Here is a 25,143-nt window from a genome sequence, read left to right on the forward strand (position 1 = left end):
CGACCCGCGCGGTTGGTATCTACTGCCGGCACGTTAACATGCTTGGTCGCTTGTCTTTCAAAAGCCTATTGAAATAAATGAAATCGGGTTTTACAGTTCAACTCCGAATAGTGTGTCGTAATACTGTGCAAAATTTTGTTTCGATTGAAGTTGAAACAAACGCCTGAGAGACTGACAACTTTATTGAACGCGAAGGCACGACCCGCGCGGTTTGGTATCTACTGCCGGCAGGTTAACATGCTTGGTCGCTTGTCTTTCAAAAGCCAATTGAAATAAATGAAATCGGGTTTTACAGTTCAACTCCGAATAGTGTGTCGTAATACTGTGCAAAATTTTGTTTCGATTGAAGTTGAAACAAACGCCTGAGAGACTGACAACTTGATTGAACGCGAAGGCACGACCCGCGCGGTTTGGTATCTACTGCCGGCACGTTAACATGCTTGGTCGCTTGTCTTTCAAGAGCCAATTGAAATAAATGAAATCGGGTTTTACAGTTCAACTCCGAATATTGTGTTGTAATACTGTGCAAAATTTTGTTTCGATTGAAGTTGAAACAAACGAATGAGAGACTGACAACTTGATTGAACACGAAGGCACGACCCGCGCGGTTTGGTATCTACTGCCGGCAGGTTAACATGCTTGGTCGCTTGTCTTTCAAAAGCCAATTGAAATGAAAGAAATCGGTTTTTGCTGTTCAACTCCGAATAGATTGTTGTAATACTGTGCAAAATTTTGTTTCGATTGAAGTTGAAACAAACGCCTGAGAGACTGACAACTTGATTGAACACGAAGGCACGACCCGCGCGGTTTGGTATCTACTGCCGGCAGGTTAACATGCTTGGTCGCTTGTCTTTCAAAAGCCAATTGAAATGAAAAAAATCGGTTTTTGCTGTTCAACTCCGAATAGAGTGTTGTAATACTGTGCAAAATTTTGTTTCGATTGAAGTTAAAACAAACGCCTGAGAGACTGACAACTTGATTGAACGCGAAGGCACGACCCGCGCGGTTTGGTATCTACTGCCGGCAGGTTAACATGCTTGGTCGCTTGTCTTTCAAAAGCCAATTGAAATGAAAGAAATCGGTTTTTGCTGTTCAACTCCGAATAGAGTGTTGTAATACTGTGCAAAATTTTGTTTCGATTGAAGTTAAAACAAACGCCTGAGAGACTGACAACTTGATTGAACGCGAAGGCACGACCCGCGCGGTTTGGTATCTACTGCCGGCAGGTTAACATGCTTGGTCGCTTGTCTTTCAAAAGCCAATTGAAATGAAAGAAATCGGTTTTTGCTGTTCAACTGCGAATAGAGTGTTGCAATACTGTGCAAAATTTTGTTTCGATTGAAGTTGAAACAAACGCCTGAGAGACTGACAACTTTATTGAACGCGAAGGCACGACCCGCGCGGTTTGGTATCTACTGCCGGCACGTTAACATGCTTGGTCGCTTGGCTTTCAAGAACCAATTGAAATAAAAGAAATCGGGTTTTACAGTTCAACTCCCAATATTGTGTTGTAATACTGTGCAAAATTTTGTTTCGATTGAAGTTGAAACAAACGAATGAGAGACTGACAACTTGATTGAACACGAAGGCACGACCCGCGCGGTTTGGTATCTACTGCCGGCAGGTTAACATGCTTGGTCGCTTGTCTTTCAAAAGCCAATTGAAATGAAAGAAATCGGTTTTTGCCCTTCAACTCCGAATAGAGTGTTGTAATACTGTGCAAAACTTTTATGATGTGATAGTGGAGAACCCTTTCCAAAATTCTATATACCGTAAACGTAACCAAACTGCTCCTGTATGGCTATATCGAAATGGGACTAAATCAGTTGTTTTTCGAGATTTGTAAAGATTAAATTGTCATATACGCAATACTTCGTCCTATACAAAACCCAGTTCGAAAATATCACATTCCTTGCGACACCACACACTGTGATTAATTGGGCTCTCCACCGCGGACCTCGCTACGCTTCGTCCCTTGTGGATTTGCCTTAGCGTGTGGTCGAAGACCTCAAAGGCGACAACGGACAATGGACAGCGCACCACATACCTCACGTTTTCGCATAAGAAAATTTGCACGTTGACTTTCCTTGTTGTGCAGGGAACAACATCGTTTGATTGCAATAACAGTTTTTGTACCGCATTTTTGGTTTTATTTCTAGCAAACGATTAGGACATGGTTAGTAGCCTATCATTTATTATCGTATCTTCCTGTTTATGTTACACTGAATTTAAGGGTTTTGGCGCTATCTGGCCCGTCGCGGCTTGTGGGAGTGAAGCCGGTTGGCGGGAATGTTTTTCAAAGTACTGTTGGGTTCCTCTCGGGAGGGACATTATTGATTTTGGTTATGAGTCAAAGTTATGGTTAGCCTTAACCCTTTCGTAAAATATTTTTTAGCAGAATAAATCCAATTGTCATTTAAAAAAATAACTATAAAAATTAGAAACTTGCTTTAATAATGACCTAAAAACACATCGTGCTTAAAGCTAGCCAGTGCGTTTTATTTTCACTTTTTGAAGTCAATTGGTTTAGTTTTTCAACAAGTTGTATAACGCATGTTAATCTTAAAGTTTGTCCCAAGAAAAAACTCTGTCAGCGTACGCAAGTGTACAAAGAGTAATTGCGGGCCACCGCAAAATAGTTTGTGTTTGTGCTTTTTATTGACTGCAGGTTTTATTTAGAAATACGAACCAGGGCCGGTCATTTATACGGAGCCATACACGCATGAATTCTATTTTCGAGTTCGACTAAAAGCCATTTCGACAAATTCTGTATTCCTTGCGACACCACACACTGTGATTAATTGGGGCTGTCCACCGACCTCGCTATAGTTTGTCCCTTGTCGATTTGCCACAGCGTGGGGTCGCAAGTCGACAACGCACCGCATCACATATTTGCAAAAGAACATTTGGCGCTATCTGGGCTTGCCGCGGCCTGTGGGAGTGGAGCCGGTTGGCGGGAAAGTTTTTCAAAGTACGGTTGGATTCCTCTCAGGAGGGATATTATTGGCTGCGAGTTAAACTGATGGTTAGCCTCAAGTCATGTCAGAAATAATATCAGAGTATACCATAGCATAACCTCAGAACACATAATTTGTTTAGTGCTATATAGCAAATTTTGTGTTTTGTAATGACTGTTGATTTACACAGGTTGTTTTGCAGCTTAAAGTAATTTGCTGGTTAAAGTTGACAATAAAAGTTCCATGGCAAATGAAAGACAATGTGATCCGCTTGAGAAAGTAAGTAAATCATTTTATATTAATGCACAGATTGTTGTTATATTTTCATATGTTTTGCAGATTAATGACCAATGAAGCAATGGCACAACTTAGTATGAAAGGAAGCCATGGAAAAAGAACTTTCACCACAGCATAACTGTATAAAGTGGTGAGTGAAACATCAACATTTCAGCTATGCTCAAGGGACAAACCAAGGTCCATCACTATTAGTTTGGGGTTGTTCAAATAAAATTGCTTTTTGAGAAACCTTAATAGATCATTAGATATTTGCTTTTAGATGTTTTCTAATACAACTTGGTGGGGTTGTGGCAATAAGAAAAATATGTTTTAAAGAAAAAAAATCTTTTAACAACCTATATGAAACACGCTTTAGTATGTGAAATATAGCAGCAGTTCTTTGGCAGAACAACAACCATGATTTGTTTTGTTACAAAAAGTAATGCGAACTTTTTACAGATTACATGATGAGGTGCAGCTCGACCACCAAAAAAGAAATAAACGCTTATTGGCGGACTGCTTTCAAGTTCGCCCCGTTTAGAAAATCGTCTTTGTGTGCATCTTCAGACGACTCGTTGTCGCAATAAGGTTATATGTGTTTGTATAATGTATTCTAATAAATACACTTCTGGAAATATTGTGTACCTATGATGGAGCTCCAATGTCAAGGTGCAGAGTTTTAACTCAACAGCTATTGTGTATTGGTTATCAGTTTGCGTCTACTACTGGGAAAAGGTTTTACGTTTTCAGAACAAAACAAACACAAGCTGAGCAACAAACGAAAACTTGAAAGTTACGTTAGCTCAGCAACGTTCTACAAACAAACAAAAAACAACGTTAAGAAAACCTCCATCGAGTTACGTTGATCCAATGTTGCCCAATTTACGTTTACAAAACTTCCAAAATCAACCTCGTGGTAACGCGATAACAACGTTATGATTCTAATCAGATTTAAACGTTTAAAAAACCTCCATCAAAATACGTTGATGTAATGTTGCTCAAATTACGCAAAAAAAACTTCCAAAATCAACCTCGTGGTAACGCGATAACAACGTTAGGATTCTAATCAGATTTCAACGTTTAAAACACATTCATCAAATTACGTTGATGTAATGTTGCTCAAATTACGTAAAAAAAACTATCAAAATCAACCTTTTGGTAACGTGATAACAACGTTATGATTTTAATCAGATTTTAACGTTTAAAAAACATTCATCAAATTACGTTGATGTAATGTTGCTCAAATTACGTAAAAAAAACTTTCAAAATCAACCTCGTGGTAACGCGATAACAACGTTAGGATTCTAATCAGATTTAAACGTTTAAAAAACCTTCATCAAATAACGTTGATCCAATGTTGCTCAAAATACGTTAAAAAACCTTTCAAAATCAACCTCGTGGTAACACGATAACAACGTTATGTTGCTAATGAGATTTCAACGTTTAAAAAACATTCGTCAAAATACGTTGATCCAATGTTGCTCAAATTACGTTAAAAAACCTTTCAAAATCAACTTCGTGGTAACACGATAACAACGTTATGATTCTAATGAGATTTCAACGTTGAAAAAACATTCATCAAATTACGTTGATCTAATGTTGCTCAAATTACGTTAAAAAACCTTTCAAAATCAACCTCGTAGAAACAAATTTTCAACGTTGTGGTTAGAACCAATTTCATACGTTACTTAAACGTAAGAATGTTTGCTGGGAAAGCAATGCTTACTAATGTATGTTTTGATATGAAGCATGCTACATTTACTAGATATGGTTTGAGGTAGAAATGTACGATATATAGGGCCTACGAGAGGGGGAAGCACACAGGTATTTGTAAGAATTCAGAAAAATTGTCTTTCCCCCTCGCATGTCTCTCGGTCGAAAGTCCTGATTATTAGGTTATTTTAGAGTTTTAAACGTTAAATTGTAACTCTAGCGATTAAATCTACGTATGCAAGTATTTTTCCGTACTATTGGCCCAATAGAATAGCTGGAAGTATGTCTCTCCTCCTGGGTTGTATTCAACAATTAGTTTGTTTCCATCAATGATGTATGTCACATATTCTTCATTTCTAATAATTTCATTTTTTGTTGGGTCCAAAAACTAAAACGAATTTCTTTGATTATTGTACGCAACTGCCATAGTACAGTTATGTTAATTTTATTGCAGAAATACATCTTTGCATTTGCATATCCAAACGCAAATATTTATTTCAGCATCCATGTATGAAATACATCGATTAAAAACGACGTGTTGCCCTAACATACACTTGCCTTAAAACTTAAGATATCACGGGGGTACTTAAGCTTCAATGAGAAAAGAAGATTCATTTCAGGTGGAGCAGTAATCAGCCATGTGCAATTACTTCCAGAAGAGATGTTTGGTGAAGTAAGTGCAGAACGAACATCAACTAATGCCTCAAGATTCTTTTTTCCGCAAAAACCTAAAATTAATTAAGATTTGCACACACCTATTTGGAGTGTCAAGTTGTTTTTCCCACACAGATCTCCATCTTAAATTAAATGATTGTCAAGAGAGTACAAGAACTAAGTTATCGGTAATATCGTCACACCAAGCAAATATTTCTATGCCAAAGAATGATGTGATTAGTAAATCAAAACTGGATCAAAAAACCAAAGGCCCCTGGCAGGCTGTCGATCGCACACCGTATCAATAATAATGTAAATGGAGAAACTGATGATGCCGTTTTAGGCGAAATATATTTTTCTCTCAATAAATCGATCTGAGCTGTCTAAAGATCGCTGTTTTGGGATTTTAATACATTATTACCAAAGAATGAGTTTGTTTTTACGCTATAACTATCTTACCTTCCACGGCACTTATTACTTGCACAGTCAGCAACACACAAATAGCCAAAACGTACATCCTTTGTTTTTCCGCACGTCTCGAATTCGTTAGCGGATCATTCAGGTTCAAAAGTATTAATTAAATGCTTAGCAGGAGAAATTTCTGTCCTATTAGCAAATTTGCAAGAACCGTTTCATATTCAGGCACAAATTACGAGTTAAACACAAATGCTTAAGCAAAGAATCTGCTGATTAGCATGGTTCTAATGCATACATTTTGAACTTTAAACTCTGATCATCAGTAGCGTGTTTTTCATTCTTTTTCCCGAAAAGCACGTCTAACAGTCACATTTTAAACGTTGCATTACATTTTAAATATTTGTATGCAATCACAAATAAGACAACTTCCGCTTGAAAACGGCACAAACCGCGCCTGTTCATTGCAGAGTGTTGCGTTTTTTCTTTGAAAAAGTATTTGCCGTGAAAAAAACGCGTGGTATGTTGGTACGCAACGATCATCAAATTAGTCATCATTCTGATGTTGTTGCACCAAAATGTGCTTGTTTTGAAGAAAAATCTAACCCGCCGCTTGGCAGTAACATGCAGCTTCCTTTGAAAAGAGACACAAGTGAATCAAATTTAGTATTGCAAATGGTGGCATCTTTTGTATAAATATTAGCTTACCTTCTTTGATCAATCTAATTTAACTGAAATCAATGTTGCTTGCAAAATTCCTCAACTTCTGTGATTCAGTGTAATTGATTCCATCCTGCTGATTATAAATTTCTACATTTTGGAGTGTTTCAAATCCAACATGTTATAACGCTGTGGATATTCTACCTTCTAGTCCCAACTACCGTCATAGTAAACTATTGCTGGCTAGTTCTCTACAGATACTATGCGAGTCAGCATATCTGAAACGTTTGAAGAATTAACGGATAATTGGACATACGGCATTCGCACTGCTGACGTACGGGATTTTTACTGCTTAGACACGTAGTTCAGGTTTCATACAGCTTTTCATTACAAGGCGTACTGCAAAAAGAACCAAAGCTAATCGATGCTGGTTTTATACCAACACTTTTTAATGCTGCAGTCATCATGCCTCCAGCTCTTGTTCCTCTGCTCAACCTTTCCATCTTAGTACATTACTTCTGCCTACGGTAAATCCGCAGACAGCAGAAAAACGCAAAAGACAAAATAAGCTGGTAAGTCATTTGTTGTTTGTATTGTTGGGGGAAACATGGGTCTTGACGTTCCTTTCAAATGGATCAAAACTTTAAAATCTTTATTCTTTACCAAGCGCGCATTATTGAAACAGACAGAAACACGAAGCGAATGTTCATTATGCATTGAGAAACAAAATTTTTCTCAATGCATAATGAACGAGGTCTTCATGCACAATGCAATGCCTGGGCTGCGAAGCCTGTAAACCTAATGATCTTGTTACGATAGCTGTGACCGCCAAGTAAGGAACTGCGCAGTGGGGCGATCTTGCCAATCATGTAAGAAACATTACTGCGTCATCCTTTTTGTAAACCTCTAAAAACATTTTTTTGAAATCTTTGAGTATAGATTAGCTATACATTACCAACGCTTATTCTCACGCGTAGTTTCGTCGCTTTATCCCGGTTTTTGTCTGTATAACCTTTAATTTGTTCCTGCAGTAAAATGGGGCCTACAATAAATTCACGAACCTCATTTGATTTTGAGTCGTTCTTTTTTAACAAAATTGTAAAGCATGCACGGAAATTCCAAAATTACTGAACTCATTGTGTGGAAAAAGCTGTCAATCAAGGAATACAGGCACTAAATGATAATTGTTCTGTATTCTGTTTAAAATCTTTTGTTTGTGACATTTGATCAGATTTTGTCATTTTCAGAAGCCTATCGCGACAAGACGAAGCAAATTCATGTATCATATAACAACACGCTCTCGATATTTACATTTCCTTCCATCCAAATTAAGAAGCGTTGTGTTTCACTGAATAGCAGAATATTGCGTATATAGCATTAGTATGCAACAAAGATGTGGTTGTAAGAGAAAGGAGCTTCACCACATAAAACATGGTCTTAGGAAATAAGTCAGATTTAACGTTAGCAGGGGAAGCAGTTTTTCTATCGCAGACAAATAATTTTTCCACCAACTGTCTGTTTGCTAGCATTGCAAATTGAAACCACATTCATGTACAGCACCGAAACGTTTCTATAAAATGTGTGGTTAAAAGTTTCCCTCGTGTTAGCGTAAGCTTTAACAACAAAACGTGCACATGTTACATGGATACATTTTGTACAATAAATGCACGTTTACTGCATTTACTCGTAAAACTACGGTCTGCAGTTGTTGTAACTTTTCTTCCACTTCTGAAACTCCAGATGCCAAAGTTGTAATGCTTCTCGATACTCCCTGCGCCAAACGATATGGTAAAAAATAAAAAAGTTAATGGAATTATATTCGATGTACCTCATAAGCGCTCCATGACAGTTCTCCGGTGGTGGTGTGCTTGTGATTGGTTCCGACGTTGCTTGAAGATAAAACGTTACAAATTTGTAAAAGTATCTCACAAATTTGTAGGCTATATGTTACTATTTGTATTTGTATATGTATAATGGTGATGTAAAGCAACAAATTATATTCAGTTCTGAGACAAACTGTTGACATTATACCTGTGTACGAAGGAATTGTTGGATCACTTGTAGTCATGGCTGGAGTAGGGTATGGTGACGTCACAGTACTGGTTGGTTCTGTATTTTAAAATTTTTTTACTTTAAATCACAGCAAATGTTCCCTGGCGGTTTAATAGGAATCTATAAATTTGGAAGCAAATATGTGGGAGATACAGGTCAAACGGTTTACTGTGCAAATGTCTGGCCCTTAAACAAGTTTTGAATTAAAAATTAAGTATGCCTATACACTAACCATAAGGACATGTGGGAACTACTTCAGAATATATAGCATCAAAAACACTCGAGAGCGACCCATAGTTTCCTGGTGTAAACACTCTTGAGTTGTCTGTTCCTCCGTTGGCGCTAGTTGCTAGTTGAGACGTATCGACACCACTTCCAATACCGACAGCATACACGGTTACGTTGTTTGAGTTCGTGAGAACATAACTATAAAAAAAATTATGGTTATTTTTTTCACTAGCAGACAAATTCAGGTTAACAAAAGACGAAGAAATTAAATATTTTATGGCCAATACATTTTTACAAAAAGTTTTCGACTCACATATCATTCAGCCTTCTCCAGTCTGTTGCATCACCATCAGTGAGCAGAATTACAACTTTTTTGGACTGTCTTACACCCTGAAAGTTAATCTGCACAGAAAAGAAAAGAAGTAAAAAGAAGTTTTTTTTGTTTAATGAAAATGACTCTTAATAGCTGCCTCAAAGATAAAGAACATTATGTTGCTGACGCTGCCAGACATAATGTTCGGTCAGGAAAAAGGCCTTCTGGCAAAAACTATTCATTAGGTTTACGTTTCGGCCGTTTTGACAAGAAATAATGTTTGCACTTACGCGCGTTATTCTCATGAAGGCCTATAATCAACGTAACACCGATTTAATCAATATTTTTTTTCTGAGGAGCTTTTGAATTAACTGAAGATATACAACTTGATCTATTACTGTTAGTACGATTTTTATTCGTCGGAAAGCAACCTCATTATTAGTGTTGGGATTAATTTTGTATCACAAAACCCCCTCCAGTGCGTTTGTCTTATTGTAGTTTATCCGCTTCTGAAGCAAAGGGGGTTGTGTGGTATAGTGTAACGTAACCGGTATGCTACCTTCTGTCTACGTTTTGCCGCTTTTTGTAAAGCGCGCAAAATCATGCGCGCAAATATCCAGAACATCAAATTTTCGAAATACTTAAAATACGTTGCTGGTCACTAGTCCCCGGGCGAGCTTCGTAACACTCATCAGCATATGGTTTGATTTGCGCTGGTTCAATTTTTAACATACCTTCACAACTCTTTCTATTGCCGTCGCTGTGTAAGTGTTCGCTGCTTTAATGTGTGACATGTTTCTTACTGCTTCGGTGAAACATGAGCGAGATTTGCAATCTCCAAGATTGGTTGGAGAGCGGTAGAAGTCGGTCCGATTACTTGCATAGTCAAGGCTGAAAGAAATAGATTTTTTGCCATCTTTAAATTTACAGTGAAATTAATTTTGATATTTATACTTGAAGGGGTTATTTTGTCCGTATTGTAGTATTCCAACTTGTAAGCATGATTGAATAGCTGGATGGAAGACTGCTGAAGAATTAATTAACACTTGCTTTAATGTTCCGAACTCTGAATCGCTGACGGAACCTGAGCTGTCCACCAAGAACACCAAATTGACGTCAGGTGATTCAGCTGAAGCTAAACAATACAGAAAGATTGGGTATACATGTAATTTGCGTAGAGCATTTTTTAAACTGTGCGATCCTTTTTCACTTAAAAGCCAACTATAAAAATTTTTTTCTATAGGTTTAAATAAAGAATGAGCGCTGTTGACAACATTGAAAAAAAATTGCTGCAATAAAGCGTGTTATGGGCAAAGTCTTATTTTTCATTTTGCATCCTTTGAATGAGTGTTCAATTAGAAGTAACAGTTATTTGTAATCGGATCTACCAAATGTGAAAAACGAAACAATAGAATAAAATGGTACGCTAACTATAGTTAGGCATTTTGCACTTAACATACCGTACAAAACAAAAAATAAAGCGGATGTTCATGCAGTTAAATTTATGACACAATCAAGAAATAAACCGCTTTAACAAGCGCATCACCATCGCTGTGCATAATGCACTGAGGCGTGACCCCAACAGCATGGTAATTCGGTCTCAAATTCGAGATTTATGAAGTTACTCCCGAACCCTATAGGGTTGGTAACAGTAAATGTTCACCCCGTCGCGAAATTCACTTACCTGCGGGAGCAATTATTCCACAGATTAGAGCTGCTGCACAAACAAATACAGAACCAAGCATTCTTGTTTCTAGCAGACGTTAAACTGAACACATTAAATATTGGACTCGTGTAAATTAAGAAATCCCTTTCAAACAGACGTACATTTATCTATGTTGTATGCCTCATAAGCTTCTCAGCCACATGGTCGTGTGTGTAAGGTTCGGGTCAGACTGCCAGTTTTATTGGGAAAATTTTCCACCAAAAAAAGGCACATCGTTTGCCCCAAAATAACGCGTGGACGCTGGATCATTGCAGAAACCCCGAAAATGGCTAAATGGGTTTAAATTTCCAGGAATCAAAGTGGAGAGTTGCATTTTTTTTCAATAAAATATCAAATGTTACTACAAAACTTTGTGTCAACCCTTGAAAACCGCTTTTGTTTGTATGGAACTGAAGATGCTTAACAAAAAAGCGAAACATGTTATAGTAACTTTTCAAATTGAAATTAAAGTTTGACTTGTGTCAGGCGAAAGAAGTGTTGCTGGTTAGGTGGATTTTGTGAAGGAAAAACACTTTCATTGTTAATCAAGAAAAGTTTGTACTGACCCTTTTATTACAATAATTTTTTACATTGCTAAAAAACAACAGAGGAAATGGGACTATTTTTATATATAAAGGTAGCATCTAGGTCTGCAGTCAGTAAAAAATTTCTTCGTAAGTGACCTGCTACTAAGCTATTGCCCGTAGTTTGGGAACCACCGTTTTGTTTAATCAGAACAGTTGTTCCGTGTCTCAGTTATCGGAAACCAAACACATTTTTACACCAAAAAAGGGATTGAAACTTCATTGCCATTTCTGTATCTGGGATTTCCAAATGTGGCCGTCAAATTTGTTTAGGCCATGCTTGTCTGAACTTCATATGGTTCAGTACCTCGATTTTGTCTGCCTCACAAACCGCTAACCATTCATCCATTACTTCTGTAGTCCTCAAACACAGTGCAGTCGATTTTTGAACAGCGCTGTGAAAACCCCGCCGTACACATGCAGCTGCGGTGGTAAAGAACCGAGTCAAGTTTCAGGAGAAAGGGTGCGTGTCCGTACCCGACCAAAATACCACTTATTTCACATGTGTGCTATTTGCGAACATATGTATTTGTCGAATAAAATTAGATTGTTATTTCCTCCTTCTCTCCATACTTTCCTAAATTAAAAAAAAGAACTTTAACATGACAATCCTGCGTTTAACCCTCGAACAAGAAATATTGCAGATAATAAGGGAATTTATAGTATCGGGCAAATAACTAACAAGGAGTCATTGTCTAAAATAAAAAGGTAAATAATGATATTTCAAGGGTAGGATTTGCAAAGTAAGTCGATAATTAAAGTTTTTTTTATATAATTAGGCAAAGAACTAAAATGTGTGCTGACTATTTTTGAACAGTGGCACAAAAATCCCCAGGTACAACTATGCAGTTGTGCGTTACATACCGCGTGTCATATTTCAGGAAAGAACCCCGTCAACAACTTTCGGTACCATCTGCTTGCGAACATCGAAACCCACAGAAGTTTCAAGATTTGTTTGCACGCTGTGCGACGGGAAAACTGTGCTCCCATTAGAATGCCACGGTTTATTTGCCTGTAGGCACGTTTCGAAATGAGATCCGGCATTCCTTTTATTTGTAGTCATGGTCACAAATACCAGTGTTTAACTTCTCCATATGCAGCTCTCAATTTACAATGTATGAGATTTTTACTTTGACAATAGGGCATTTTGCGGTCTTTATTAATTTTCTTAACTTGGCCGTAAACCTTTCGATATCTTTTATGTAAATCATTAGGTTTACAGGCTTCGCAGCCCAGGCATTGCAGCCTAGCTGGATCAGCCACTGTCAAACTCCCGCTAAAGTTTATACTCGCGACCCTGGGCTATCAATAGGCCCAACGCTCTACCAACTCAGAGACAAGAGCTCAGCTGTTTTACTGGTAATATTGTGGTTAAAGTACACTGCTGCGCAAGAGCACAACTTATCAGGCAAGTTCAAACCTAACCGGGAGCTTGATTTTTCAAATCTCGCTCCAACTTGTCAGGAAAAAGTGGCTGATCCAGCTAGGCTGCAATGCCTGGGCTGCGAAGCCTGTAAACTTAATGATCTTGTTACGATAGCTGTGATCGCCAAGTAAGGACCTGCGCAGTAGGGCGATCTTGCCAATCATGTAAGAAACATTACTGCGTTATCTTTTATGTTAACCTCTGAAATTTTTTTTTGAAATCTTTGAGTATATATTTGCTGTACATTACCAACGCATATTCCCACGCGTAGTTTTGTCGCTTTATCTCGGTTTTTGACTGTATAACCTTTAATTTGTTCCTGCAGTATAATGGGGCCTACAATAAATTCACGAACCTCATGTTCACTTAACGAAAATCGTATTTTGTTTGAGTTTGATTCGTTTTTTTTTAAAACAAATTGTAAAGCATGTACGGAAATTCCAAAATCACTGCACCCGAACCTTTTGTTTAAAAAAGATTGTATATTTGTTGTTTTTCACCAGAAGAACGACAGATTTATATTTCATTATGATACCTGGTGGTCACAACCTATTTTCAGTTTTCAGCATTACTCCACCCGTTGTGTGGAAAAAGCTGTCAATCAAGGAATACAGGCACTAAATGATATTTGTTTTGTATTCTGTTTAAAATCTTTGTTTATGACATTTGATCAAATTATGTCATTTTCAGAAGCCTATCGCGACAAGACGAAGCATATGCATGTATCATATAACAACACGCTAACTATATTTACATTTCCTTCCATCCAAATTGAGAAGAGTTGTGTTTCACTGAATAGCAGAATATTGCGTATATAGCATTAGTATGCAACAAAGATGTGGTTGTAAGAGAAAGGAGCTTCACCACATAAAACATGGTTTTAGGAAATAAGTCAGATTTATCGCAAGCAATTATTTTTTCCACCAACTGTCTGTTTGCTAGCATTGGAAATTGAAATCATCTGTATGTACAGCACCGAAACGTTTCTAACGTGTGGTTAAATGTTTCACTCATGTTAGCGTTTGTTTTTTAACAACAAAGCGTGCACATGTTACATGGATACATTTTGTACAATAAATGCACGTTTACTGCATTTACTCGTAAAACTACGGTCTGCAGTTGTTGTAACTTTTCTTCCACTTCTGAAACTCCAGATGCCAAAGTTGTAATGCTTCTCGATACTCCCTGCGCCAAACGATATGGTAAAAAATAAAAAAGTTAATGGAATTATATTCGATGTACCTCATAAGCGCTCCATGACAGTTCTCCGGTGGTGGTGTGCTTGTGATTGGTTCCGACGTTGCTTGAAGATAAAACGTTACAAATTTGTAAAAGTATCTCACAAATTTGTAGGCTATATGTTACTATTTGTATTTGTATATGTATAATGGTGATGTAAAGCAACAAATTATATTCAGTTCTGTGACAAACTGTTCACATTATACCTGTGTACGAAGGAAATGTTGGATCACTTGTAGTCATGGCTGGAGTAGAGTATGGTGACGTCACAGTACTGGTTGGTTCTGTATTTTAAAATTTTTTAACTTTAAATCACAGCAAATGTTCCCTGGCGGTTTAATAGGAATCTATAAGCTCGGAAGCAAATATGTGGCACATACAGGTCAAACGGTTTACTGTGCAAATGTCTGGCCCTTAAACAAGTTTTGAATCAAAAATTAAGTACGCCTATACACTAACCATAAGGACATGTGGGAACTACTTCAGAATATATAGCATCAAAAACACTCGAGAGCGACCCATAGTTTCCTGGTGTAAACACTCTTGAATTGTCTGTTCCTCCGTTGGCGCTAGTTGCTAGTTGAGACGTATCGACACCACTTCCAATACCGACAGCATACACGGTTACGTTGTTTGAGTTTGTGAGAACATAACTATAAAAAAAATTATTGTTATTTTTTTCACTAACAGACAAATTCAGGTTAACAAAGCACGAAGAAATTAAATATTTTATGGTCAATACATTTTTACAAACAGTTTTCGACTCACATATCATTCAGCCTTCTCCAGTCTGTTGCATCACCATCAGTGAGCAGAATTACAACTTTTTTGGACTGTCTTACACCCTGAAAGTTAATCTGCACAGAAAAGAAAAGAAGTAAAAAGAAGTTTTTTTTGTTTGATGAAAATGACTGCCTCAAAGATAAAGAACATTATGTTGCTGACGCTGCCAGACATAATGTTCGGTCAGGAAAAAGGCCTTCTGCCAAAAACTATTCATTAGGTTTACGTTTCGGCCGTTTTGACAAGAAATAATGTTTGCACTTACGCGCGTTATTCTCATGAAGGCCTATAATCAACGTAACACCGATTTAATCAATATTTTTTTTCTGAGGAGCTTTTGAATTAACTGAAGATATACAACTTGGTCTATTACTGTTAGTACGATTTTTATTCGTCGGAAAGCAACCTCATTATTAGTGTTGGGATTAATTTTGTATCACAAAACCCCCTCCAGTGCGTTTGTCTTATTGAAGTTTATCCGCTTCTGAAGCAAAGGGGGTTGTGTGGTATAGTGTAACGTAACCGGTATGCTACCTTCTGTCTACGTTTTGCCGCTTTTTGTAAAGCGCGCAAAATCATGCGCGCAAATATCCAGAATATCAAATTTTCGAAATACTTAAAATACGTTGCTGGTCACTAGTCCCCGGGCGAGCTTCGTAACACTCATCAGCATATGGTTTGATTTGCGCTGGTTCAATTTTTAACATACCTTCACAACTCTTTCTATTGCCGTTGCTGTGTAAGTGTTCGCTGCTTTAATGTGTGACATGTTTCTCACTGCTTCGGTGAAACATGAGCGAGATTTGCAATCTCCAAGATTGGTTGGAGAGCGGTAGTATTGGGGCAGGTTGCTTGCATAGTCAAGGCTGAAAGAAATAGATTTTTTGCCATCTTTAAATTTACAGTAAAATTAATTTTGATATTTATACTTGAAGGGGTTATTTTGTCCGTATTGTAGTATTCCAACTTGTAAGCATGATTGAATAGCTGGATGGAAGACTGCTGAAGAATTAATTAACGCTTGCTTTAATGTTCCGAACTCTGAATCGCTGACGGAACCTGAGCTGTCCACCAAGAACACCAAATTGACGTCAGGTGATTCAGCTGAAGCTAAACAATACAGAAAGATTGGGTATACATGTAATTTGCGTAGAGCATTTTTTAAACTGTGCGATCCTTTTTCACTTAAAAGCCAACTATAAAAAATTTTTTCTATAGGTTTAAATAAAGAATGAGCGCTGTTGACAACATTGAAAAAGAAAAATTGCTGCAATAAAGCGTGTTATGGGCAAAGTCTTATTTTTCATTTTGCATCCTTTGAATGAGTGTTCAATTAGAAGTAACAGGTATTTGTAATCGGATCTACCAAATGTGAAAAACGAAACAATAGAATAAAATGGTACGCTAACTATAGTTAGGCATTTTGCACTTAACATACCGTACAAAACAAAAAATAAAGCGGATGTTCACGCAGTTAAATTTATGACACAATCAAGAAATAAACCGCTTTAACAAGCGCATCACCATCGCTGTGCATAATGCACCGAGGCGTGACCCCAACAGCATGGTAATTCGGTCTCAAATTCGAGATTTATGAAGTTACGCCCGAACCCTATAGGGTTGGTAACAGTAAATGTTCACCCCGTCGCGAAATTCACTTACCTGCGGGAGCAATTATTCCACAGATTAGAGCTGCTGCACAAACAAATACAGAACCAAGCATTCTTGTTTCTAGCAGACGTTAAACTGAACACATTAAATATTGGACTCGTGTAAATTAAGAAATCCCTTTCAAACAGACGTACATTTATCTATGTTGTATGCCTCATAAGCTTCTCAGCCACATGGTCGTGTGTAAGGTTCGGGTCAGACTGCCAGTTTTATTGGGAAAATTTTCCACCAAAAAAAGGCACATCGTTTGCCCCAAAATAACGCGTGGACGCTGGATCATTGCAGAAACCCCGAAAATGGCTAAATGGGTTTAAATTTCCAGGAATCAAAGTGGAGAGTTGCATTTTTTTCAATAAAATATCAAATGTTACTACAAAACTTTGTGTCAACCCTTGAAAACCGCTTTTGTTTGTATGGAACTGAAGATGCTTAACAAAAAAGCGAAACATGTTATAGTAACTTTTCAAATTGAAATTAAAGTTTGACTTGTGTCAGGCGAAAGAAGTGTTGCTGGTTAGGTGGATTTTGTGAAGGAAAAACACTTTCATTGTTAATCAAGAAAAGTTTGTACTGACCCTTTTATTACAATAATTTTTTACATTGCTAAAAAACAACAGAGGAAATGGGAGTATTTTTATATATAAAGGTAGCATCTAGGTCTGCAGTCAGTAAAAAATTTCTTCGTAAGTGACCTGCTACTAAGCTATTGCCCGTAGTTTGGGAACCACCGTTTTGTTTAATCAGAACAGTTGTTCCCTGTCTCAGTTATCGGAAACCAAACACATTTTTACACCAAAAAAGGGATTGAAACTTCATTGCCATTTCTGTATCTAGGATTTCCAAATGTGGCCGTCAAATTTGTTTAGGCCATGCTTGTCTGAACTTCATGGTTCAGTACGTCGATTTTGCGTGCATCACAAACCGCTGACCATTCATCCATTACTTCTGTAGTCCTCAAACACAGTGCAGTCGATTTTTAAGCAGCGCCATGAAAACCCCGCCGTACACATGCAGCTGCGGTGTTAAAGAACCGAGTCAAGTTTCAGGAGAAAGGGTGCGTGTCCGTACCCGACCAAAATACCACTTATTTCACATGTGTGCTATTTGCGAACATATGTATTTGTCGAATAAAATTAGATTGTTATTTCCTCCTTCTCTCCATACTTTCCTAAATTAAAAAAAAGAACTTTAACATGACAATCCTGCGTTTAACCCTCGAACAAGAAATATTGCAGATAATAAGGGAATTTATAGTATCGGGCAAATAACTAACAAGGAGTCATTGTCTAAAATAAAAAGGTAAATAATGATATTTCAAGGGTAGGATTTGCAAAGTAAGTCGATAATTAAAGTTTTTTTTATATAATTAGGCAAAGAACTAAAATGTGTGCTGACTATTTTTGAACAGTGGCACAAAAATCCCCAGGTACAACTATGCAGTTGTGCGTTACATACCGCGTGTCATATTTCAGGAAAGAACCCCGTCAACAACTTTCGGTACCATCTGCTTGCGAACATCGAAACCCACAGAAGTTTCAAGATTTGTTTGCACGCTGTGCGACGGGAAAACTGTGCTCCCATTAGAATGCCACGGTTTATTTGCCTGTAGGCACGTTTCGAAATGAGATCCGGCATTCCTTTTATTTGTAGTCATGGTCACAAATACCAGTGTTTAACTTCTCCATATGCAGCTCTCAATTTACAATGTATGAGATTTTTACTTTGACAATAGGGCATTTTGCGGTCTTTATTAATTTTCTTAACTTGGCCGTAAACCTTTCGATATCTTTTATGTAAATCATTAGGTTTACAGGCTTCGCAGCCCAGGCATTGCAGCCTAGCTGGATCAGCCACTGTCAAACTCCCGCTAAAGTTTATACTCGCGACCCTGGGCTATCAATAGGCCCAACGCTCTACCAACTCAGAGACAAGAGCTCAGCTGTTTTACTGGTAATATTGTGGTTAAAGTACACTGCTGCGCAAGAGCACAACTTATCAGGCAAGTTCAAACCTAACCGGGAGCTTGATTTTTCAAATCTCGCTCCAACTTGTCAGGAAAAAGTGGCTGATCCAGCTAGGCTGCAATGCCTGGGCTGCGAAGCCTGTAAACTTAATGATCTTGTTACGATAGCTGTGATCGCCAAGTAAGGACCTGCGCAGTAGGGCGATCTTGCCAATCATGTAAGAAACATTACTGCGTTATCTTTTATGTTAACCTCTGAAATTTTTTTTTGAAATCTTTGAGTATATATTTGCTGTACATTACCAACGCATATTCCCACGCGTAGTTTTGTCGCTTTATCTCGGTTTTTGACTGTATAACCTTTAATTTGTTCCTGCAGTATAATGGGGCCTACAATAAATTCACGAACCTCATGTTCACTTAACGAAAATCGTATTTTGTTTGAGTTTGAGTCGTTTTTTTTTAAAACAAATTGTAAAGCATGCACGGAAATTCCAAAATCACTGCACCCGAACCTTTTGTTTAAAAAAGATTGTATATTTGTTGTTTTTCACCAGAAGAACGACAGATTTATATTTCATTATGATACCTGGTGGTCACAACCTATTTTCAGTTTTCAGCATTACTCCACCCGTTGTGTGGAAAAAGCTGTCAATCAAGGAATACAGGCACTAAATGATATTTGTTTTGTATTCTGTTTAAAATCTTTGTTTATGACATTTGATCAAATTATGTCATTTTCAGAAGCCTATCGCGACAAGACGAAGCATATGCATGTATCATATAACAACACGCTAACTATATTTACATTTCCTTCCATCCAAATTGAGAAGAGTTGTGTTTCACTGAATAGCAGAATATTGCGTATATAGCATTAGTATGCAACAAAGATGTGGTTGTAAGAGAAAGGAGCTTCACCACATAAAACATGGTTTTAGGAAATAAGTCAGATTTATCGCAAGCAATTATTTTTTCCACCAACTGTCTGTTTGCTAGCATTGGAAATTGAAACCATATTTATGTACAACACCGAAACGTTTCTATAAAATGTGTGGTGGAAAGTTTCACTCGTGTTAGCGTAAGCTTTAACAACAAAACGTGCACATGTTACATGGATACATTTTGTACAATAAATGCACGTTTACTGCATTTACTCGTAAAACTAAGGTCTGCAGTTGTTGTAACTTTTCTTCCACTTCTGAAACTCCAGATGCCAAAGTTGTAATGCTTCCCGATACTCCCTGCGCCAAACGATATGGTAAAAAATAAAAAAGTTAATGGAATTATATTCGATGTACCTCATAAGCGCTCCATGACAGTTCTCCGGTGGTGGTGTGCTTGTGATTGGTTCCGACGTTGCTTGAATATAAAACGTTACAAATTTGTAAAAGTATCTCACAAATTTGTAGGCTATATGTTACTATTTGTATAAGTATAATGGTGATGTAAAGCAACAAATTATATTCAGTTCTGTGACAAACTGTTGACATTATACCTGTGTACGAAGGAAATGTTGGATCACTTGTAGTCATGGCTGGAGTAGGGTATGGTGACGTCACAGTACTGGTTGGTTCTGTATTTTAAAATTTTTTAACTTTAAATCACAGCAAATGTTCCCTGGCGGTTTAATAGGAATCTATAAGCTTGGAAGCAAATATGTGGGAGATACAGGTCAAACGGTTTACTGTGCAAATGTCTGGCCCTTAAACAAGTTTTAAATTAAAAATTAAGTATGCCTATACACTAACCATAAGGACATGTGGGAACTACTTCAGAATATATAGCATCAAAAACACTCGAGAGCGACCCATAGTTTCCTGGTGTAAACACTCTTGAATTGTCTGTTCCTCCGTTGGCGCTAGTTGCTAGTTGAGACGTATCGACACCACTTCCAATACCGACAGCATACACGGTTACGTTGTTTGAGTTCGTGAGAACATAACTATAAAAAAAATTATGGTTATTTTTTTCACTAACAGACAAATTCAGGTTAACAAAGCACGAAGAAATTAAATATTTTATGGTCAATACATTTTTACAAACAGTTTTCGACTCACATATCATTCAGCCTTCTCCAGTCTGTTGCATCACCATCAGTGAGCAGAATTACAACTTTTTTGGACTGTCTTACACCCTGAAGGTTAATCTGCACAGAAAAGAAAAGAAGTAAAAAGAAGTTTTTTTTGTTTAATGAAAATGTCTCTTAATAGCTGCCTCAAAGATAAACAACATTATGTTGCTGACGCTGCCAGACATAATGTTCGGTCAGGAAAAAGGCCTTCTGGCAAAAACTATTCATTAGATCTACGTTTCGGCCTTTTTGACAAGAAATAATGTTTGCAATTACGCGCGTTATTGTCATGAAGGCCTGTAATCAACGTAACGCCGATTTAATCAATATTATTTTTCTGAGGAGCTTTTGAATTAACTGAAGATATACAACATGGTCTATTACTGTTAGTACGATTTTTATTCGTCGGAAAGCAACCTCATTATCAGTGTAGGGATGTGTGAATGGAAATATTCCTATAATTTTGTATCACAAAACCCCCTCCAGTGTGTTTGTCTTATTGAAATTTATATCCGCTTCTGGAGGGCGGTTGTGTGGTGGAGTGTAACGTAGCCGATACGCTGCCTTCTGTCTATGTTTTGCCACTTTGTGTAAAGTGTTCCTGGATTTGTTTTTGGTGTTCAAGACACGCTCGTACAATAAGGAGCAACTCGTTTCATGCGCGCAAATATCCAGAACATCAAATTTTCGAAATACTCAAAAAACGTTGCTGGACACCAGTCGCCGGGCGAGCTTCGTAACACTCATCAGCATATGGTTTGATTTGCGCTGGTTCAATTTTTAACATACCTTCACAACTCTTTCTATTGCCGTCGCTGTGTAAGTGTTCGCTGCTTTAATGTGTGACATGTTTCTCACTGCTTCGGTGAAACATGAGCGAGATTTGCAATCTCCAAGATTGGTTGGAGAGCGGTAGAAGTCGGTCCGATTACTTGCATAGTCAAGGCTGAAAGAAATAGATTTTTTGCCATCTTTAAATTTACAGTGAAATTAATTTTGATATTTATACTTGAAGGGGTTATTTTGTCCGTATTGTAGTATTCCAACTTGTAAGCATGATTGAATAGTTGGATGGAAGACTGCTGAAGAATTAATTAACACTTGCTTTAATGTTCCGAACTCTGAATCGCTGACGGAACCTGAGCTGTCCACCAAGAACACCAAATTGACGTCAGGTGATTCAGCTGAAGCTAAACAATACAGAAAGATTGCTGGGCATACATGTAATTTGCGTAAAGATTTTTTTAACTATGCGATATTTTTCACTTGAAAGCCAACAATGAAAAGATATTCTCCATAGGTTTATATAAACAGTGAGCCCTGTTTGCAACATTGAAAAAAAAATTGCTGCAATAAAGCGTGTTATGGGCAAAGTCTTATTTTTTACACCGAGCGTTGTTTCATTTTGCATCCTTTAAATAGTGTTTAATTAGAAGTAACAGATTTGTAATCGGATCTACCAAATGTGAAAAACGAAACAATAGAATAAAATGGTACGCTAACTATAGTTAGGCATTTTGTTCTTAACATACCGTACAAAACAAAAAATAAAGCGGATGTTCACACAGTTAAATTTGTGACACAATCAAGAAATAAACCGCTTTAACAAGCGCATCATCATCGCCGTGCATAATGCACTGAGGCGTGACCCCAACAGCATGGTAACTCGGTGTCAAATTCGAAATTTATGAAATTACGCCCGAACCCTATAGGGTTGGTAACAGTAAATGTTCACACCGTCGCGAAATTCACTTACCCGCGGGAGCAATTGTTCCACAGATAAGAGCTGCTGCACAAACAAATACAGAACCAAGCATTCTTGTTTCTAGCAGACGTTAAACTGAACACATTAAATATTGGACAAGTGTAAATTAAGAAATCCCTTTCAAACAGACGTACATTTATCTATGTTGTATGCCTCATAAGCTTCTCAGCCACATGGTCGTGTGTAAGGTTCGGGTCAGACTGCCAGTTTTATTGGGAAAATTTTCCACCAAAAAAAGGCACATCGTTTGCCCCAAAATAACGCGTGGACGCTGGATCATTGCAGAAACCCCGAAAATGGCTAAATGGGTTTAAATTTCCAGGAATCAAAGTGGAGAGTTGCATTTTTTTTCAATAAAATATCAAATGTTACTACAAAACTTTGTGTCAACCCTTGAAAACCGCTTTTGTTTGTATGGAACTGAAGATGCTTAACAAAAAAGCGAAACATGTTATAGTAACTTTTCAAATTGAAATTAAAGTTTGACTTGTGTCAGGCGAAAGAAGTGTTGCTGGTTAGGTGCATTTCGTGAAGGAAAAACACTTTCATTGTTAATCAAGAAAAGTTTGTACTGACCCTTTTATTACAATAATTTTTTACATTGCTAAAAAACAACAGAGGAAATGGGACTATTTTTATATATAAAGGTAGCATCTAGGTCTGCAGTCAGTAAAAAATTTCTTCGTAAGTGACCTGCTACTAAGCTATTGCCCGTAGTTTAGGAAACACCGTTTTGTTTAATCAGAACAGTTGTTCCCTGTCTCAGTTATCGGAAACCAAACACATTTTTACACCAAAAAAGGGATTTAAACTTCATTGCCATTTCTGTATCTGGGATTTCCAAATGTGGCCGTCAAATTTGTTTAGGCCATGCTTGTTTGAACTTCATGGTTCAGTACCTCGATTTTGCGTGCCCCACAAACCGCTAACCATTCATGCATTAGTTCTGTAGTCCTCAAACACAGTGCAGTCGATTTTTGAACAGCGCCATGAAAACCCCGCAGTACAAATGCAGCTGCGGTGATAAAGAACCGAGTCAAGTTTCAGGAGAAAGGGTGCGTGTCCGTACCCGACCAAAATACCACTTATTTCACATGTGTGCTATTTGCGAACATATGTATTTGTCGAATAAAATTAGATTGTTATTTCCTCCTTCTCTCCATACTTTCCTAAATTAGAAAAAAGAACTTTAACATGACAATCCTGCGTTTAACCCTCGAACAAGAAATATTGCAGATAATAAGGGAATTTGTAGTATCTGGCAAATAACTAACAAGGAGTCATTGTCTAAAATAAAAAGGTAAATAATGATATTTCAAGGGTAGTATTTGCAAAGTTAGTCGATAATTAAAGTTTTTTTTTTATAATTAGGCAAAGAACTAAAATGTGTGCTGACTATTTTTGAACAGTGGCACAAAAATCCCCAGGTACAACTATGCAGTTGTGCGTTACATACCGCGTGTCATATTTCAGGAAAGAACCCCGTCAACAACTTTCGGTACCATCTGCTTGCGAACATCGAAACCCACAGAAGTTTCAAGATTTGTTTGCACGCTGTGCGGCGGGAAAACTGTGCTCCCATTAGAATGCCACGGTTTATTTGCCTGTAGGCACGTTTCGAAATGAGATCCGGCATTCGTTTTATTTGTAGTCATGGTCACAAATACAAGTGTTTAACTTCTCCAAATGCAGCTCTCAATTTACAATGTATGAGATTTTTTACTTTGACAATAGGGCATTTTGCGGTCTTTATTAATTTTCTTAACTTGGCCGTAAACCTTTCGATATCTTTTATGTAAATCATTAGGTTTACAGGCTTCGCAGCCCAGGCATTGCAGCCTAGCTGGATCAGCCACTGTCAAACTCCCGCTAAAGTTTATACTCGCGACCCTGGGCTATCAATAGGCCCAACGCTCTACCAACTCAGAGACAAGAGCTCAGCTGTTTTACTGGTAATATTGTGGTTAAAGTACACTGCTGCGCAAGAGCACAACTTATCAGGCAAGTTCAAACCTAACCGGGAGCTTGATTTTTCAAATCTCGCTCCAACATGTCAGGAAAAAGTGGCTGATCCAGCTAGGCTGCAATGCCTGGGCTGCGAAGCCTGTAAACTTAATGATCTTGTTACGATAGCTGTGATCGCCAAGTAAGGACCTGCGCAGTAGGGCGATCTTGCCAATCATGTAAGAAACATTACTGCGTTATCTTTTATATTAACCTCTGAAATTTTTTTTTGAAATCTTTGAGTATATATTTGCTGTACATTACCAACGCATATTCCCACGCGTAGTTTTGTCGCTTTATCTCGGTTTTTGACTGTATAACCTTTAATTTGTTCCTGCAGTATAATGGGGCCTACAATAAATTCACGAACCTCATGTTCACTTAACGAAAATCGTATTTTGTTTGAGTTTGAGTCGTTTTTTTTTAAAACAAATTGTAAAGCATGTACGGAAATTCCAAAATCACTGCACCCGAACCTTTTGTTTAAAAAAGATTGTATATTTGTTGTTTTTCACCAGAAGAACGACAGATTTATATTTCATTATGATACCTGGTGGTCACAACCTATTTTCAGTTTTCAGCATTACTGCACCCGTTGTGTGGAAAAAGCTGTCAATCAAGGAATACAGGCACTAAATGATAATTGTTCTGTATTCTGTTTAAAA

At 37.6% G+C, this 25,143-nt stretch overlaps 2 protein-coding genes across 2 annotated transcripts; both read right to left on the reverse strand.

The window, feature by feature from the left end:
- Window positions 1-8,145: 8,145 nt before the first annotated feature.
- Window positions 8,146-11,017, reverse strand: LOC145889800 (collagen alpha-1(XXI) chain-like). The gene is made up of 8 exons (XM_082980839.1): window positions 10,952-11,017; window positions 10,222-10,402; window positions 10,002-10,158; window positions 9,268-9,356; window positions 8,959-9,152; window positions 8,706-8,783; window positions 8,503-8,563; window positions 8,146-8,445 (listed from the first exon to the last, which is right to left on the reverse strand). The coding sequence occupies exons 1-8, from the start codon at window positions 11,010-11,012 to the stop codon at window positions 8,367-8,369; spliced, it is 900 nt and encodes a 299-aa protein (XP_082836965.1). The 5' UTR covers window positions 11,013-11,017; the 3' UTR covers window positions 8,146-8,366.
- A 3,071-nt stretch (window positions 11,018-14,088) lies between these two features.
- On the reverse strand, window positions 14,089-16,793 carry LOC145889811 (collagen alpha-1(XXI) chain-like). Its single transcript, XM_082980849.1, has 8 exons — window positions 16,667-16,793; window positions 15,934-16,114; window positions 15,714-15,870; window positions 14,990-15,078; window positions 14,681-14,874; window positions 14,428-14,505; window positions 14,225-14,285; window positions 14,089-14,167 (listed from the first exon to the last, which is right to left on the reverse strand). Exons 1-8 carry the CDS (start codon window positions 16,725-16,727, stop codon window positions 14,089-14,091), a joined length of 900 nt encoding a protein of 299 aa, XP_082836975.1. The 5' UTR covers window positions 16,728-16,793.
- Between the last annotated feature and the right edge of the window lie 8,350 nt (window positions 16,794-25,143).

This window comes from Ascidia mentula, chromosome 1 (assembly GCF_947561715.1).
Source record: "Ascidia mentula chromosome 1, kaAscMent1.1, whole genome shotgun sequence".
Classification (NCBI taxonomy): Eukaryota; Metazoa; Chordata; class Ascidiacea; order Phlebobranchia; family Ascidiidae; genus Ascidia; species Ascidia mentula.